Source organism: Pituophis catenifer, unplaced genomic scaffold, assembly GCF_029215685.1.
Source record: "Pituophis catenifer annectens isolate HBS135680 unplaced genomic scaffold, rPitCat1.0.hap2 SCAF_19, whole genome shotgun sequence".
Taxonomy (NCBI): domain Eukaryota; kingdom Metazoa; phylum Chordata; class Lepidosauria; order Squamata; family Colubridae; genus Pituophis; species Pituophis catenifer.
This window is the reverse complement of record NW_027256899.1, coordinates 326,436-346,176: the sequence shown is the minus strand read 5'-3', so window position 1 is coordinate 346,176 and position 19,741 is coordinate 326,436. Positions and strand designations below refer to the sequence as shown.

General features: G+C 43.1%; 1 protein-coding gene across 1 annotated transcript; it reads left to right on the top strand.

The window, feature by feature from the left end:
* Positions 1-3,340: 3,340 nt before the first annotated feature.
* LOC139326228 (vomeronasal type-2 receptor 26-like) lies at positions 3,341-17,861 on the top strand (the record flags this gene model as incomplete). Its single annotated transcript, XM_070956385.1, has 4 exons — positions 3,341-3,534; positions 5,900-6,188; positions 15,314-15,440; positions 17,005-17,861. Coding segments are annotated over exons 1-4 (1,467 nt in total), but the record flags the coding sequence as incomplete, so codon positions are not given.
* Between the last annotated feature and the right edge of the window lie 1,880 nt (positions 17,862-19,741).

Here is a 19,741-nt window from a genome sequence, read left to right as displayed (position 1 = left end):
AGGTCACCACTAGTCCAGTTGGCACCTCCCATCTGTACTGTATCTGGCGTTTTCTCAGTTCATCCACCAGAAAAGCATACTCCCTTCTAGCTCTCAAGATCTTAGGGGGGATTTCTTTCATTGTCATCACTTCCTGGCCTTCAACCCGAAGCTTGTTTTTAAAAGTAGCCTGTAGGATTTCATTACGTACTCTCCTTGTAGTAAAATATATCACAATGTCTCTTGGTAAATGTTTCTGTCTAGCAACCCAAGAATTAACGCGGTACAGCTTGTCAATCTGCCAGCCCAGATCATTTTTTGACTCGCCCACCAGCGGTGCTAATGCCTCTGACATCATTTCTTTCAAGTTCTCTTGTTTATTCTCCTTCACCCCTCTGAATCTTAAAGCAAATTCCATGTCTCTGTATTGTATCATTGTTACATCATCTTCAGCCCTTTGAATTCTGTTTTGGGCTTCTCCTAATTTACTATCCAAAATTTCTGAAGATTGTTTAATTTCCTCAACTCTATTATCCACCATTTCAATATTGCCTGCCAAACACTTAAATGCCATTAATATATCATCCCTAATATTCTGATTCCGAGTTGCAATCTCATCTGACACAGTCTGTATTTTTTCATTAGTTTCCTTGATTTTTTCATCAATCACATTAACAATTTTGTTTTGGGTAGCTTGAAGGGCTTGTTGTAACACTTCCAACATTAAAATCTGTGGATCTGCTGGAGGAGCAAGGGCTTGTAATCTAGGAATATGAGCTGGGGAGCTACCAGCACTCCCAGTTCCTTTAGTGGGAACAGTTTTTACAGACTTTGAGGCCATTTCCAGTTTAGAATTGGTCTTTGTATTTAGTCAGAGCCAGAAAGAAAAGTTCCTCAAAAGATTTCCCAATATTAATTAGCGTTTAAAATCCTCCTTCTGTCAGCACAAAAGCTCTTTTCAGGCGAAGGGCTGCCAGCAAAACGAAACTTTTCCTGTAGCTTTCAGTTTCCCCCGTCCTTTCAAGCTTCAATCGCCATTTTGTTGCAAAGTGCTAAGTAATTACTTCCAAAGGAGGCTATAGACATTGGAGTTAGGTAAAAGATACTTGCAGTCTGATTTCTCCTTGCTCGTTCCGCCTGCTGTTAGTTCAAGATGTTGATTCCCTCATTTCCATTCAGCAAAATTGGTCGCGGCTTCTAAATCCGCTAATTAGCGGAGATGTCCCTGGTCCGGAGCGGCTTGACAGGCTTTTAGGGAGCGTGCACCCTTCGTGCCCCAGGGTCTGTCCTAGGGTGTTCGGGGGGGATCTACCTCCACCTGCCTGCTCTTCTCTCTCCCCTTTGCCCAGGGAGAGGATTCCAAGCCTCCAGACAGCTGTTTGTCGGCTGTTCTGGGGCTTTAACGGAACCGGGGAACGGACGCTCGTAAAAGAATGTCTTTGAGGCTCGTGGAGCCAACCGGAAGTCCTAGGCCTATAGTTCTTGATTTGTTGTGGGTCAGCATCCTCCTTTGGGATAAGTGTAATATATGCTTCTAACCAGGGGTGAAATGCTCCCGGTTCGGACTGGCTCGGGCGAGTAGGTAGCAATGGCGGCAGGCAGTTCGGAGAACCGGTAGCAAAAATCCCTGCCCCCACCCCGCATGCCCACCTGAGCCCCGCGATCATCAGAGCCTTTTTTTTCCTTTTAAATGGATCTGATCAGCCAAGCTCTGACATCCCAGTTGTCTGAATCAGACAACTCAGCTTGGATCTCCAGAGCCATGTAAAAGAAAAAAAGTTTCTTTTTTTCTCCCCCCCCTCCCAGCCTCCAGCTTGCTTACCTTAGCTGCTGATCGCATGACGATCGCAATCCATGCATCAGCAAGCAACTGAATCTCCCTGCCTGCAATCAAGCTCATCGGTGAGCAGCTCTTTCTGCCTGCCTGCCTTCCTGCCTAGACTTGCGGACTTCAACTCCCAGCAAAGCTGGCTGAGGAATTCTGGGAGTTGAAGTCCACAAGTCTTAAAGTTGCCAAGGTTGGAGACCCCTGTTCTATTGGGTAAGATTTTTTCCCCTTTGGGAGCTTTAAAAAAAAAAGTTAATTGGGTTTTTTTTTTAGTTGTTCTTTTTTTTAGACCTAGCCATTTAAATTTTAGGAAGTTTTAAATTTAGCTGCTTTTATATAAAAATAAAAATAAAATAAAATAATATTTGTGCAGCTTTCTGAGATTTAGTGTGTTTCTGTAGTGTTTCACTCTAACTACACAAACACACAAAATCTCACAAAGCTGTATGTGGAATTTTGTGTGTGTAAAGTGTGAAAGTTGTTTTTTTTGGCCTTTTTGTGGCTGTGTGAGGTTCCTGCTTGTTGCGGGGCCATTTTGATTCTAGCACAGCTGCTTTTACATTGTGGGTGAGTCAGTTGTGTTGTGTTGTGTTTTGTAAGTTAAAAAAGGCAAAGAAGTGACATTGACTTGGCCACACCCACCCAGTCACCTTACCACCAAGCCCCGCCCACTAATTAAGCCACGCCTACAGAACCGGTAGCAAAAAAATTTAGATTTCACCCCTGCTTCTAACCATGTTTTGGGTATTTCCTTCTTTAACATTACTTCATTCATAACTTCTAGTAATGGGAGACTCAGTGTTTCCTGAAGAGTCTTATAATACTCCGCAGGCAATCCATCTGGACCTGGCGCCTTCCCAATCTTTTGTTTTTTAAGTGCTTCAGTCAGTTCCATCATCATTATATTTCCTTCTAACATCATCTCAGTATCTTTTGAAATCTGGGGTAAATTCGCCTTCTGTAAATATTGTTTAACACTTTCTTCCTCTGTATAGTTTTTATAATAGTCTTGTATAATATTTTTCTTCTCATCATTCCCAAATCTCATTTGTCCATATTCATCTAATAATTGTGTTACTTTCCTTGATTCTCTCTCTCTTTTCAATTTATATGCTAGCCACCTGCCTGGTTTATTAGCATCTTCAAAATAGTTCTATCTAGCACTTCTATTTTTTTATTTTTTTATTTTACTGCCTTGATTTGGAATATCTATAGAAATGAGTAAAAAAGCAGCAGCTGTCAGCTCTGCTGGATCGACCCCCTCTTCATCACCAGTGGGAGGACAACGATCAATACAGGCAATGTTGCAGCAGGAAAAAGATAAGGAACATGAAAAAGACAAGGATACAATGCAGATGATTCTACAAGGAATACAAGATATAAAACTAAAAATAGAGAACATTGAACATTGAACAAAGAACAGGGGAAACAGATGGAAAAGTGGAGAATATACAACAGATGATGAAGAAATATGAGGACAGACTTGGAAAAATTGAAGAAAAGGAGGAACAAAGAGATTAAAAAATTAGAGATATGGATAGCAGATTCGAAGAGGTTGAGCGTGACAAGAGCGGATTAGGTTGGGAGATGGATAAATCAGAATTCTACCTAAGATTTAAAAATGTGGAAGAAGAAAAAGGAGAAAATTTGGCGCAAAAAATGACAGAAATCTTGTCCGAAGTGTTAGAAATTACTAAAGAAAAAATGTTTGATGGTATTGATGAGACGTATCGAGTATATACTAGATATGAAATAAATTACCAAGAGAAGTCCCCTTCCAGGTCTTTTTGTGTGGGTCGGAGGGGGGCAGAAATTCCAACTTGGGGTCTGCTTCAGCCTCCTGATGTGGGGCATTGGGCAAAGGCTGGAGGGAAGGGCTGCTGGTGGCAAAGAGCCGGAGGACCTTGTTCCAGTGGGACAGCATCATGGTCTGGAACTGGCTGAACATCTCAGCCCACTGAGCCCCCAGGTGCCAGTACCTGGCCTTGCACTCCCGCAGGTCCCCTCCAGGGTGAGGCCGGCTGCCTTTTCCCCCAGGGCAACCCCAGACCCAGCCCTGCATGGCTTCTCCCCCACAGGAGCCTCTCCTGGAAAGACACAGAGCCCAAGTGAGGCTGGAGAAACCCTGGGGGCTGCGTCCCTACAACATTCAACCCTGGGACCCATAAACCAGGTTCGTCTCTTCCCAGGAATGCTCCAGATCCCCTCCTCCTTCCTGGCCATCCTGGGCCTTCTCTGTGGGTCTGGGCTTTGCTTTCCACTGGGTGCCCCATGCATGGAAAGAGGTGGAAGTGCAACATGTGACTTGGGTTCCCCCATTTCCAGGACTCAGAAGATGGAACCTGGAGGGAGATTTTGCAGATCTGCTTCCCTTCCCCACCACCAGGCTCCCCAGCTTCCTTCTCCCAAGAGGGGCTCCCCACTCAGCCGGGCAGAGTCCTGTCTGGCATCCCTGCAAGAGCCCCCTTGCCTGGCCTCTGCATGGGAAAGGGTGGCAGAGGAACATGGGATATGGGCTTCTGCATTCCCAGGTCTCTGAAGATGGAAGTTGGATTTTGCAGATCAGCTTTTTCATCTTTGCAGGTGAACATGAGAGTCCCTCCCTCCCTTCCTTCCAGTGAGAGGCAGCCTTGATTTCTCCATCTCGTATAACTTAGCTCTCTCTCTCTCTCTCTCTCTCTCTCTCTCTCTCTGTTTATATGTGGATGTGATTTTTTTAGCTCTACTTTTTCATTAAAGCTGATTTTGTTCTTAGAAACTGGCCACACTATTGCATCAGCTCTTTTGTGTGATGCCCTTGAGCATTAGCTTTCAACATAAGTAAATTTTGGTTCCAACTCAGCTGGCAGATATTTCAGATCTGTGACATACTCTGGCATTAACTCGCCCCCAGAGATTTGTCTTTCATCACTATGCAAACAAATATCAGATTTATTTATTTCTTCAGCCACAGGTGCCGTGTATTCCCTCGGGGGCCACTTTCAAGCATGGAACTACCAAACCTCTCAATTCTAGATGACCGATTTAATTCCATCTCTGCCCCTGTTATTATGAATCACATGGGGATTATTTCCCTTTCATTTCCCTCCAGAGAATTTCCCAACAATCTTTGACTGCAAGAACTACTTGAATTATCCAGGGATCCCTCCTGAGAGGGAGAACTGTGATAAAAGTTTCAGCTCTGCTCTTTGGCCGAATCCTCCAGGGGAGACTTTGGGCAGAGAAAAATGATGGTTTGGGACAGGCAGAGTCTGTGCTCTTGAATGCACGTCTCCCTCCTTTCCAGGTGAAGCTGAGTGTTTCTCTGTGTTTGAATCAGGAAAGCAACTGGATCATATTCCACCTTGTGAGACTCCTTTGAATTCTTCTACTTCTTCTTTAGAAACAGGAAAGGGATTCATTGATTCACCCCATGAATTATGGACCTCCTGCTTCTGCTTCTGATGCTGCTTTTGTCCCATCCAGTCTCTGGGAAGCTGAGAATGAAATGCCCGCTGAGTTTGGAGAACCAGGATGGAAAAAGTCCATGGAGCTACTACAGACCAGGAGACCATCTAATCAGTATAGTCACCAGTGGAGAGGAAAGATTGCATAGAAAGTTGCTTTTCAACGTGGCTCCTTCTCTTCAGTTTCTTTTCCATGATCCGTAAGTCATTCAGGGTGATGGAGTTGCACTCCCTCCATTCTAATACTCTCCTTCCTTTCAGTTTTTTATTTTTCATTTCTTCCTATATTGGAGAATATGTCTAATTTCCTGAATGATTTTGATTTCCATGGCTTCTCTCTTTAGTCTGATTTTGTGAAAGAGACTCAAATCCAAAAATGAGTCTCAAAAAATGGTGAAAGGACTCCAGATTATTTTCCGCTCTCAGTTCAATCCTTAATTTATCACTTGAATAATGAATTTTATTTAAAGTAGTGGTGGAATCAGTTGTAGTTGTACCTCAGCCCATTTCCATATTTGTGTAACTGATCATTGCTTTTGGATCAATGTTGGTTTAATGCTCAGTAGGCTTGTGGAGGATTATATATATTATATATAACAAAAGTATTTGTTGTGGTTGTTGATTATAATGACTTTTTTTTCAATAGGACTTCTTACAAATGTTTGTATTGCATAATATACCTTTTCAACATTGAAGTAGTCAACAAGAATTCCCATCTCTTGCACAATCTCACACTGGGCTACAACATCCATAACAGCTATATGAGCACTTACCACACTTCAGAGGCCTTGCTGGACATGCTCTCCACTGGAGAAGCCAATGTCCCCAACTACGGCTGTGGAAGGAAGGAGAACCTCCTGGCTCTTATTGATGGAGCCGAGAGGGACATCTCCATCCAGATGTCAACATTAGGAGGCACCTACAAAGTCCCACAGGTTTGTGTGTGTTTTTCTCAACCTGGTAAAGTGAGGGGTGGGTGGTGGTGGGTGAGCAATAGATGCAATCATGTCTTCTCCATGGAATTCAAGAGCTGCTTTTCTGCATATTAGCAAAAATGTCAATATTTTACCCCATTATGTTCATGTTGAGATTAATCATAAAAGGCCTGAAATGCAAGCAATACATTCCCTGGAGAAGACATTCTACCAACTATTTAACTGATCAAAAAATATCCCTGGTTGTTGGGGCCTCTATTGGCATCTTCATTTTCACATATAAATAATGCCTGCCCTATCTAGTCGGACTGAAGTTGGCAATAGTAGCATTTTACCTATCTAAAATGTGGAATAAAAATTACTCCAGCAGTTATAGGCCAAATAGACAAGGAGATATTCTGGCTAAAATTTATGCCATGATCCTCTTAGTTAAACTTGAGAAAAATGCATTCTTTGCAGAAGAAGCAGAAGGTTTTAGGTAGAGTTAAATGCTTTGTAGATTTTGTAAAAAATAATGCATAAATTAATAATCTAATATTGGCAACAAATTTGTCCTGAAATATCTAATCTATATCAGTGAGGTAAAACAAGGTTTGCTGCTTTCTAGATGTTAGTGCAGCATTTGATTCAATAAACAGAGAAATATGATGGAGAAAATGTTTTGCCCTCAAAATGGAGCTCAGCCTGTTGGCCCTGATCCAAGCCCTTGTTTGAGAGGGAGGTTTGGGCTCAATGGAGACATGAGAAGAAGGATCTATGCTTACCAAGGAGGAAGGGAAAGATGCACATCTGAACCCTTTTTATTCAGTATAGATATGAATGACTTACTAGGACTAATGCAGGGTCAAAAAACAGATCAACAGTGAAACCTGGCTCAATAGCAGTAACTGTGAGAGGGATCTTGGAGTCTAAGTGGACAATCACTTAAATATGAGCCAGCAGCAGCTAAAAAAGCTAATTCAGTCCTAGGTTGCACTAACAGAGGGAAAAAATCAAGATCACATGAAGTATTGGTACCGCTTTATAATGACTTGGCAAGACCATACTTTGAATAGTGCATCCACTTTTGGTCACCATATTATAAAGAAGATGTAGAGACTCTGGAAAGAGTGCAGAAAAGAGGAACTAAGATGATTAAAGGGCCTGGGGACTAAAACATATGAGGAACAGTTGCAGGAATTCAGTATGTCTACTCTAGTGAAAAGGATGAGGGGTGAAATAATAACAATGTCCCAATATTTGGGGGGCTGCCACAGAGAAGAGGAGGTCCACCTATTTTCCAAAGTACTAGAAGGCAAGACAAGAAACAATGGATGGAAACTAATCAAGGAGAGAAACAACCTAGAACTAAGGAGAAATTTCCTAATGGTGAGGAATGGAACGTCTCCCCTTCAGAAATTGTGGGGGGTCCATCACTGGAGGCTTTTAAGAAGAGACTGGACAGCCACTTGTCTTGAATAGTATAGATAGATACAGATTAACAGAGTTGGAAGGGACCTTGTAGGTCATCTAGTCCAAGCAGACCCTACACCATTTCCGACAGATGACGGTCCAGTCTCTTCTTGAAAGCTTCCAGTGATGAAGCTCCCACAACTTCTGAAGGCAACTTTATCTCTTTATTTCCAGGTTGAATCTCTCCTTGTTCAGTTTCCATCCATTATTCCTTCTCCGGCCTTTGTGTGCTTTGGAAAACAGCTTGACCCCCTACTCTCTGTGGCAGCCCCTCAAGTATTGGAAGACTGCTATCATGTCTCCCCTGGTCCTTCTCTTCACTAGACCAGCCATGCCCAGTTCCTGCAACCCTTCATTGTATGTTTTAGCCTCCAGTCCCCTAATCCTCTTAGTTGCTCTTCTCTACACTTTTTCTAGAGTCTCAACATCTTTTTTATAGTGTGGTGACCAAAACTGGATGCAGGAATCTAGGTGTGGTCTTACTAAGGCTTTATAGGGTGGTATTAGTCCCTCTCTTGATCTTGATTGTATCCCTCTGTTAATGCAATTTAGGATTGCATTGGCTTTTTTGGCTGCCGCTGCACACTCTTCACTCATATTTAATTGGTTGTCCACTAAGACTCCAGGCTCCCTCTCACAGTTACTGCTATTATGTCTGGTTTACTGCTTGAACAGGGGGTCGGACTAGAGGACCTCCAAGGTCCCTCCCAACCTTTTTATTTAGTTATAAGTTCTGTTATAGGTACACATGTTTAGCCTGCTAAATTCCTGTTGGAATCCACTGATTTATACAGATAATGTGATATTATCATACTTACACATTGGATTGTATAGACTTGAATTGTTTTGTCTTAATAATTATCTGATAATTTATAAAGCAAGTTCAAAAGTTATGGTCTTTGGGAAATGACATCATAGCCATAGATGGTCAGCCATTAGAGCAAGTAACACCTTTCCTTACCTGGGGTTGTTTTCTCTGAGCCTGAATCTTGGCTCCCTCATCATCCAAGGAGCTCAGTTAGAGAAAGGGCAGGAGTGAAAGTGGTGTTTAAATGAAAACCTGAAAGCTCTCCAGCTTCCTCAGCCCCAATTATTAAAGTATCTGAGGCCCAGTTTTCCCCCATGTTCTTCCATCAATCTTATGTTTGGGGCTCCAGAGAGAAACCACCAGCAGAACCAACCCAATCTCAGCCTCTGAAGAGTATCTTGGGGTGGGTAAAAGGACTCCAGCTGCTGCCCTCAGAGCTGATTTGGGAATTTACACAATTTCTGCTTTGTCTAAATTCAGAAAATATGGGCATTGGCATAAAATGTAATCTATGGAAACTGAGAGACTCTGAAAATTGTGGCTGTTGGAACAGACAAAACTTCAATGAAAGACGAAACTTGGATTATGCAACTGAGAAATCTTATTAGGCTTTGAGGTCTGCTTTTTTCTTGTATAATTGGAGAAAGAAGTTAAAAAATTTCCTCCAGAAAGAATCTGGGATATAGAAGCAAAAAAAGATGCAGCAATCCTTGAAAATTATAATAGGCCCTTTATTGGAATAGAATACTCCAGTTGGCATTTGCATGTGTTAATCTAATTGTGGTAAATTGTAGGGGTGGAATACAGTAATATGATTTACATTTTTATTGTTTTTTAATTTGTTTATTATTTTCCATTATTATGATACAATCTTGCTAATATTCTGTCTTTAATATTTTAAACAATGTCTGATTAACAAACTATTCTAATACATTTAGGAGAACCAGGTTGGATTTATTAAAATCTAATATTTTGGACTTGATCTGACCCCAAATATAACACAGCATTCTTCATTGTTTTTTCAGATCACTCTTAAAACTGCTTCAGAGGCTCTGAGTTATAAAAGGAAATTCCCCTTTTTCTACCAACTGTTCCCAAAAGAAGGATTCCAGTACCCAGCAATTGTCCACCTGCTCCTCCATTTCAGATGGACCCTGATTGGCCTCTTTGCTTCAGACACAGAAAATGGAGAGAATTTCATGAGGATTTTTCCTCCTGTGCTTGTCAGGAGTGGAATTTGTGTTGTTATATCACAACTGTCCTCAACAACTGGATACACAACAGCCCTCAGAGATTCCCTCTCTAAGTGGAGACAAGTCAACGTCTTTGTTCACTTCATAGAATATGAGTCCATTTGGAACAGAATCCTTCCTTTCCATTTAACATTTATGCGTCTGACAGGACCCATTGAAGGGAAAGTCTGGATCTTCACAAATTTTCTACGGTATCCAATGAACAATCGTAGACTTCTCAAATACATCCATAGTATTTGGAACTTTGGTTATCTGGGGGAAAAAAGGCCAAAAGATTCTGCCTTTGAACCCCTTTTCTTTCTGAAAGATCAGTCTGAAGATTCTTATTTCCGCTGTTTTCTTTCAAAGAAAGTCTTTTCTGTCAAAGGCCGCAGAAGATGCACCCAGAAAGCCCCACTGGAGACCCAATGGAAATGGAACAGGATAAGGATCCAAAATGAGTATCAATATTACAGTCTCATGAAGACTCTGGCCCAGGCCTTGAATGCTGCTTATTCCTCCAGATCGAGGAGGAGGGGAAGGAAGGAGGGAGAAAAGATCTTGGGGTCTCCAAGGCTGCAGCCATGGCAGGTATGGGGGTCCCTATATGGATCCATTAATCTTAGATCCTTTGGAGGAGGAATCCAGAGGAGAAGGAGGGGAACCATCTCAACAAATCTGGCCAATTCAATTACTCAGGGAATAATGGTTCCAAAGAATAGATACCATGGCATTTTGATATTACACACTGCTAAATGTAAATAGAGAAAATGTTGTATTCTTTTTTAAAATGAATTCCTGTATTTGTGGGTTTGTGATGAGCATGGTGGAATTTCCCCTTTGTTCTGTCCCCACTGCAGGTGGATCTGTGTGCAGCTCAACAGGCAGCTAAACCTCCCTCTTCTCCTCCAGTGAAAGGGAGCCTGGGGTGGATCTGGGTGTTTCATTGGGAGAAAAGGGCATGGAGAAACTGAGGAAATGCAAAGAGTGAGAATCAAATATAAATAGGAGATAGGCAGCATTAACTAACAGCCAGCAAAGAGGCAGCTGGAACCTCTCCAGCGACGCTCCATGTGAGGGACAGAGGCCGTCTCCGGATGACCAGGTGTCTCGATCAAACCGGCTGCTTCCATCTCCTCCAAAGGCTGAGAGAAAAGGGAGTCTGGCTTCAGACCATACAGTTTGATTCTTGTTTGATTCTTAATAATAATAATGCATTTCCTTAACATTTTAATAAGGATCTTTCCCAACAACTCCGACTGGATAGTCTCAGGGGGAGGGACTGGGGCAGGTCTTGAGAATGTTATCTGGGATGAGTTTGATCCTGTGACCCCTGAGGACGTGGACAGGATTCTGGGTAGACTGAACGCGACCACTTGTTTATTGGACCCGTGTCCCTCCTGGTTAGTGCTGGCTTCTCGGGAGGTGACATGAGGCTGGTTCCAGGGGATTATAAATGCTTCGCTGGGTGAGGGTGTCTTTCCTGCCGCCTTGAAAGAGGCGGTGGTGAGGCCTCTCCTCAAGAAGCCTTCCCTGGACCCGGCAATGTTGGTAAATTATCGTCCGGTCTCCAACCTTCGTTTTGTGGCCAAGGTTGTTGAGAGTGTGGTTGCGCAACAGCTCCCCCAGCACCTGGATGAAACGACGTATCTGGATCCGTTCCAGTCGGGCTTCAGGCCCGGGTACAGCACGGAAACGGCACTGGTCACGTTGGTTGATGATCTCTGGAGGGCTCAGGACAGGGGGTGCTCCTCTCTCCTGGTCCTGTTAGATCTCTCAGCGGCTTTTGATACCATCGACCATGGTATCATGCTGCACCGGTTGGAAGAGTTAGGGGTGGGAGGCACTGTGTTGCAGTGGTTCTCCTCCTTTCTCTCTGACCGGTCGCAGTCTGTGTTGACAGGGGGACAGAGGTCGACCCCGAGGCCCTTCATATGTGGGGTGCCGCAAGGGTCGGTCCTCTCACCTCTCCTGTTCAACATTTATGTGAAGCCGCTGGGCGAGATCATCCGTGGTTTCGAGGTGGAGTACCATCAGTACGCTGATGACACCCAGCTGTACATCTCCACCCCGGATCACCTCAACGATGCCCTTGAAGTGATGTCCCGGTGCCTGGAGGCCGTACGGATCTGGATGGGGAGGAACAGGCTCAGGCTCAACCCATCCAAGACCGAGTGGCTGTGGTTTCCGACGTCCCGATATAGCCAGTTGACGCCATCACTGACTATTGGGGGCGAATCATTGGCCCCCACGGAGAGGGCTCGTAACTTGGGCGTCCTCCTGGATTCACGGCTGTCTTTAGAAGAGCACTTGACGGCCGTGACCGGGAGGATTTTTTATCAGTTCCGCCTGATTCGCCAGTTGCGTCCCTTTCTGGATCGGGACTCGTTACGCACGGTCACTCATGCCCTCGTCACCTCCCGCCTGGACTATTGTAATGCTCTCTACATGGGGCTCCCCTTGAGGAGCACCCGGAGGCTCCAACTGGCGCAGAGTGCGGCCGCGCAGGTGGTAATGGGAGCAACATGGCGCTCCCATGTAACACCTCTCCTGCGCGAGCTGCACTGGCTCCCGGTGGTCTTCCGGGTGCGCTTCAAGGTTTTGGTTACCACCTTTAAAGCGCTCCATGGCTTAGGGCCTGGTTATTTACGGGACCGCCTACTACCACCAATAGCCTCCCACCGGCCAGTACGCTCTCATAGAGAGGGACTCCTCAGGGTGCTGTTAGTCAAACAGTGTCGACTGGCGGCCCCCAGTGGGAGAGCCTTGTCTGTGGGGGCACCTGCCCTTTGGAATGAGCTCCCCCCGGAGATACGGAGGATCCCGGATCTGCGCTCCTTCCGCCGTGCTGTGAAGACCTTTTTATTCCATCAAGCGGGCTTGGCCTCATCTCTTCCCTTTTTAAATATGTAAATTTTAATCTGTTTTTAAATTATTGGGGTATTTTAATTTGTCTGGGCCAAAAAGTTTAATTTGATTTTATCGGGTTTTTTAAATTTTGTGTATTTATGTATTTTATTGTTGGCTGTTCACCGCCCTGAGTCCTTCGGGAGTAGGGCAGTATACAAATCAAATAAACTAAACTAAATAAACTAAACTAAACTGCTTTCCATTCCCCAAAGTCACAGGACCTCCTGTAAATTGAAACACAACAACTCTTAAGACTTGTTTTCCAGTTAAGTATGACAAGTCCATTCCCCAATCTCCCTCAATCTTCTTGAAAGAATCCATTTCTTCAGTCATCCGTTCTGCCCACTTTGAGTCTTCAGGGTCCATGGCCTCTCCAGCCCTCTCCAAGCAGCCTCCCTTCAAACCAGACTCCTCCTTCAGGGATGCCAGAAGCAGATTCAGTTCCAGTCCTTCCATCCATCCAATCCATCCGATTCAACAATTGTAGATTGCTTCTGATTATCGTCTTTAAGTTGATTTGAAAGCATTGTTATTTTATCAAACTTTTTAAATGAAGTTTCAAAAAAGGCTTGTAAGTTGAAAGACTTTATATTCTTTAAATCACATCAAATTAGCTTACTCTAAGATCGTATTAATTACCGTATTAATGACAACATAGAAAAATTGATGACCAATGGCAAATTGTTATCCATCACCTTCAGGTTTCCTAGGAAAGATTAAAAAGGGTTAAAAACTATTTGAGTATCATTTTTTTAAAATCAAGTTTTATTGATTCCCCCCCCCCCCGCATTCACCCACATCTTTTTTTGAACAGAATATTGGCCTTATTTTATCTTATTCAGTTTTTCAAGTTCAAACACATTTTACTCAATTACAATTTTTGCTAAAATCTTCCTTCCCTATTTTTTCTTTAATTCATATCTCAATATTTCTATATTTATTTATATAAACAACATCTTCATTTGCTCTCAAATTCTAATTTTTCTGTTTGTTCACATCTATTCTCTTTTATTTTTTTAATGATTTCTTCTTTATCTTCATATGTGTGTTTAGGGTTGCCTTTCTTCCATTTCCTCTTTTTTGTTATACAGCAATCTTTCTTCTCAGTCTCTTCCCTCTCCCTCTCCCTCTCCTCCCTCCTTCTTACTTTCTTTCCCTCTTCTCCTGCTCCTAAAAACTATTTGAGTATCATTTGGAAGACAGTTTTTATCCAGTTATTATCCACCTCTCAGGTTTCTAATCACATCACACAATTGTTTGTGAGTCCTTTACTGAAATCCAGTTATGTCACCAGAGTTCCCATAATCTATTTAGGAAGTGTGATGATGTGTGAGAATGACTTTTGGGATGAGGGGAAGAGAGGCTGCCTAAGGAAGGATCAGAGAAGAGGGGAGAATCCTACAGCTGCATAATGGGAGAGAAAGAAACTCAGAAAGGATCCCGGCTAACTTTTCAGGCTGAGAAAAGAGTTGGTGGGAGATTTGTTCTTTGAAATCTGCAAAATGTTGTTAATGTCGCATTAAAATCAAGTAGAATTGGCACATCTGGAGGTGTTTTCTGTCAGAATGACCAGGGAGAAGATTAGCCTGACAACTTTCTTCTTGATCAACCCATGCTTTCTGGGAATCAACTGTTGTTTTCAAAGAGTTTATGAATCATCTTTTTTTTCCTGTTCATTTTATTTGTCATCTGCTCTAGAATGTTCCCTATATTTGACCAATTGTATCAATTATATACTTTTTCTATATTTTGTCAGTAAATGATTGACAAATTTTTCTCAAACTTTTTCATTCACTTATGAAGGTGATAACAGTATTTGTATCCTAATTAAGCATATTTGGAGATCAGACAATTGTAGAAGAAAGATTCAATGTGGGATAAGAAACAAAGTTCTCTGTTTTTCAAATTCCTGGATGTTCCCATTCTAGTTTCATCCCTTTCTGGAGAAGAACGAGTTTCTCAATATTTCTGACAGAAATCTGTACTTGGACCAAAATGGAGAGATGACAGCAGATCTGAGAATTGACAGCTTCTTGGTTCTCTCCATGGAGGATGTCATGGAAGAGACTCTGGCGTATTTTAAAAGACAGAGATTTACTATCAGAGGAGGTGCTCTTTCATGGCTAAAGTTCTTTAATAAGGTGAGAGAAATGTTGGTGTCTTTTCTCTGTTTTCCAAAGCCTGAGGTCCCATTTCAAGTGGGCAAAGCCTAGAGTCTCCAGGGTGGTTGGCCTCCCATGCCAGGTGGTGTCATCTCATGGAAGTTCTTCAACAGACGGAACTTAAGTGGAGTGGCTTTGCCATGTTTTAGGAAAATCTTTTAAGATCTTACTGGTCAGAGGTTTCTTTCTTCATCACAGTTTAATTTCATATTATAAAATCTAATGGAAAGAAGTTTCCTAAATCTTTTACAGTCAACTTTATTATCAGTTTTAATAAGAATATATCATCATATTTAAATCTTTTTTCAATTCCATCCCTCTAGACTACATTAAATAGAAAAGTCCTTTATTGCAGTGTTAAATGCCAGAAGCAAAAGGGAGGAACTAAAGAAAAAACCTGCCAGGGTCACATCTCCTACACATCTTTGGAAGGAGTCAGAGATTTCATATGTACCTCAGTCAAGACCAGAGGTTACTTGTCTCCATCCGTTTCTACCTCCGTTTTCCATGGACAGAGAGTCCTAACATATTTTCTTTGGCATTCCTTGTTTTTCTGCTCAGTCCCTGCCTCAGTCCAAATGTGTTCAAAGTTGCCATCCTGGATTTGTCAAGAGGGCTCGAGAAGGAGAGCCAGTTTGCTGCTATGACTGCGTTTCTTGTCCGGAGGGGACCTTCTCCACTCAGGAAGGTGGGTCACACCGAGGAAAATGGGAGACTTTGTGGACCTGGATCCCTCCAGAACCTTTTCATGAAAGTGCAAGTTGAAAGACAGATAGAAGCTCACCTCTCCTGCGCGAGCTGCACTGGCTCCCGGTAGTCTTCCGGGTGCGCTTCAAGGTGTTGGTGACCACCTTTAAAGCGCTCCATGGCTTAGGGCCGGGGTACTTACGAGACCGCCTACTGCCACCAATAGCCTCCCACCGGCCAGTACGCTCGCACAGAGTTGGCCTCCTCAGGGTGCCGTCCGCCAGACAATGTCGGCTGGCGACCCCCAGGGGGAGAGCCTTCTCTGTGACGGCACCCACCCTCTGGAATAACCTTCCCCCGGAGTTACGTATAATAACAGACCTCCGGATTTTTCGTCGGGCCCTGAAAACTTATTTATTTCAACTAGCTGGGCTGGCTTGAGCTAAATTTTAAATTGGTTTTAAATTGGGTTGTTTTAATTTACGGCCAGAATATCTAATTATTTTAATACTGTTTTTTAAATTTTGTATGCTTTGTTTTTACTTAGGCTGTGCACCGCCCTGAGTCCTATTTGGAGAAGGGCGGTATAGAAATTTAAACAAATAAATAAATAAATAAATAAATAAATTTTTAACGTGCACTATTTCTCATCTAAAAGGAAGTAAATCAAAAAGACTTGGAAGGAGGGGCTGGGAAAGAGATGGGTGGAGGGGGTGGCCGACTGAGCAAGCTTTACTAACAGCAGAGGAAATATCTCTTCTGCTTTTTAGTTTGGATATGTGTTGCTAAATTTAATTTTCTAAGAACATCTGAGATCTTTGGAACTAGATGAATTGTTTCAGGTCCACCTTCTGAAAGACCTTGCAATTCATTGTTTATCGGCCTCCCTTGAGGATCACTGAGAAGGTGTCACTGGTCCATAATCTGGTGCTGTGGATAGTTATGGGGGGAATTCATTACACAAATAGTCTGCCATATAGATCAATCAATCAATCAATCAGAATAGAGTAGAAGGAACTTTGGAGGTCTTTTAATCCTACTTCCTGTTCAAGCAGGAGACCTTATACCATTTCAGACAAGTGACTGTCCAGTCTCTTCTTAAAAACCTCCAATGTTGAAGCACCCACAACTTCTGGAGGCCAGCTGTTCCACTGGTTAATTGCTCTCACTGATAGGAAGTTTCTCCTTAATTCCATATTGCTTCCAGATGTTACAGGGTACTGTAGGTATCCTCCAAGTCCAGGATATTAACTGCCATGTAGCAGGACTCAGGATGTTTGCCTAAAAACATTATATGATTCATTATTAACCTCTAATAATGTAGGTTCCTATGAAGATTCTACACATTACACAAATAATTAACATCCTAGGACTTCCCTCAACTTCATATACCTAGCTACATTTTTAAAGAAAAAAAAAATATCCTTCTTATGCTCTTTTTAATGAAATAGTTAAGAAATATTTCTTGGAAAATGTCTGTGGTATCAGTTGTCATCCAAAGAAGGTTTTTCTTGCAAGAGAAAAGGACAGAATATTAAAGAAATATTGCTTTTTTGCTTTGTCAGATATGGAAAAATGCACCAAGTGTCCAGATGATAAATACCCAAATGAAGCCAGAGTCGAATGTATCCCCAAAGTCATAACCTTCCTGTCTTATGAAGAACATCTGGGCATCATCCTGGTCTCTTTTGCCCTATTCTTGTTCTTAATCACAGACCTTGTTTTAATCATCTTTATTATATACCGAGAAACTCCCCTTGTCAAAGCCAACAACCGGGACCTCTCCTACATCCTCCTGGTCTCCCTCCTGCTTTGCTTCTTGTCTCCTTCTCTCTTCATTGGTCAACCAAGGAAAGCCACCTGCCTTCTCCGACAAACGGTTTTTAGCATCATCTTCTCAGTGGCCGTTTCTTCTCTCTTGGCCAAAACCATCACGGTGGTGCTGGCCTTCCTGGCCACAAAACCAGGAAACCGAGTGAAGAGATGGTTGGGGAAGAGCTTGGCCAACTCCATCATCCTTTCTTGTTCTGCTGGCCAAACTGTCATTTGCTCCATCCGGCTGGGAGTTTCTCCCTCCTTCCCTGATTCTGACCTCCACTCCCAGCCTGGAGAGATCATCCTGCAATGCAACGAAGGGGCCGTTGTCATGTTCTACGTCACCCTCAGCTACATGGGCTTCCTGGCTGCCATCTGCTTCACGGTGGCTTTCCTGGCCAGGAATCTGCCTGGGGCCTTCAACGAAGCCAAGCTGATCACCTTCAGCATGCTGGTCTTCTGCAGTGTCTGGGTGACTTTTGTGCCCACCTACCTGAGCACCAAAGGGAAATACATGGTGGCTGTGCAGGTCTTCTCCATCCTGGCCTCCAGTGCTGGTCTGCTGGGCTGCATCTTCATCCCCAAGTGCTACATTATCCTTCTGAGGCCAGAGCTCAACACAAAGGAGCAGCTCACAGCCAGAACAAATGTAAAAACATGAGATATAACACAAATGTGATATTGGAAGAATTGTTAACAATTCTTTTATTTGAAAGGAGATATTCTTTCCATTTAGATAGTATGCAGGAGTCAAAGAAAATCATATGTATATGTTTCAAATTTGGAAATTATTGAATTCTTCACAAAGGAGCAGCTTATAGCCAGAAAAAATATGTAAATGTGAGACTGAGGAATTTCAACTTTTAACATTTTCCACAGTCCAAACATAGAAAATGGTACAAGCTCTTCTCCATGCATGAGTGTGCCAACTATTTTTCTTGAAATAAATAAAGGGTGTGTGGAAGTTTGTGAGGAGACAAATTTCTTGGAGAAATGGGAGCATGTTAGCAAGACAGAAATAGAGAAGGAATGTATGGAGCAACGTTGATGCCCTCATTTCTCAGTACATTTCACCCAAACTGCTGTGGCAACGCAACTGAGAGGTTTCTTTTTGTTTACACAATAATTCTTTCTTGCGGGTAGCAACAATACAAGGCTGGGGAGGTAACTTGAGTCTCCCTAATTGCAAATATTCATGCTCACATCATCTATTAAATGAAATATGCATATGTATGGTTGTCATTTTGTCCTCCTTTCCTGGAATGTATAAATATGAGTGCATCTTTCTGTCTGTAAGATTTCCTCTCACTATTTTCTGGGGAGAACTTCGTCCAGTGGTCACTGAATAAATAACAACTGCAGTGAGCCTGGATGATTGGGTTTTTTGGCTCCTGGTTTGATTCCACAGAAACTGGTGTCAGGAGTGGGATTGACAATCTTCCATCTGCCACCAGGGACAAGAGATGGGGCAGCCCTATAGAGTGAGTGTTGTGAGATTGATCCCATAACCCTTCCCACTGCCACATAAAGGCCACCATAGGAGCTTCTGTCAGACCACAGTCTGTGTCCAAGTGTCTCTTGTGGCTGGAAAGGTTTGTGGTCCCTTCCGTCTCAATTTCTCAGCCGCCCTGGCCCTGCTGTGAGCTCAGCCGAGCGATGTCTGGAGGTATCCAGGAACTGAGGGAGAATTTGGCTTTGCAGAGTGAGTGGGACCCTCTGTTGAAGAATGGAGGCTGACCCAGAGGTTCTGTGCAAACTCCCTTTTTCCTGTTGTCTGAATGGAGGAATTCAGCTGATCCTAGGCAGGGAGGGAAGTGGATTTTGTGGCTCAAGCAGACTCTGATTGGGAAAGGAATATTTCTCAAAGAAACAGAGAAACCTGCCGTGTCCCAAGGCTGGGAGGAGGTCTGATGCCCCCACTGCACTCCCCGATCTGCAAGAACTGGTAGTGGAAATTTTGAGTAGTTTGGAGAACCGGTAAATACCACCTCTGCCTGGCACCACCCCCAATCTAGTCGCTGCCTCCCGACTCCCAGCTGATCGGCTAGAAGGAAAAAAATCAGGGTTCACTTGAGAAAGAAGAGAAAAAAAATCAAGACGCCGTTGCTTTAAATTGAGAAGCCAAGAAGCAGCTGCTGGAGGGAAGTTTTTGCTTGCAGAAGTGAAGTGACATTCAGAAGTTCGTTTCTGGGTCAGCTGAACAACAAACTGGATAAGAGGGGGACTTCTTATATGGTTCTATGTTTTTGAAGTTTTGGGGTTTGTGCAACATGGGCTTTGTGTTTCTAAAAAGGTTTGGGTGATTTCCATTGTGAAATATCCTGTCTTGAATGAGTTTTCTGTCTGCTTGTAAATGGAGCCGAACTTCCAGCTTCCACTTTCTATTATCTCTAAGCACCGGTAGCTGTTTTCTTCGTACAAAGTTTCCTTTATGCAGCTGGCAGGAATGTGGAATGAGCATCAGGCAGGTTCCTTCTTAGCAGCTTG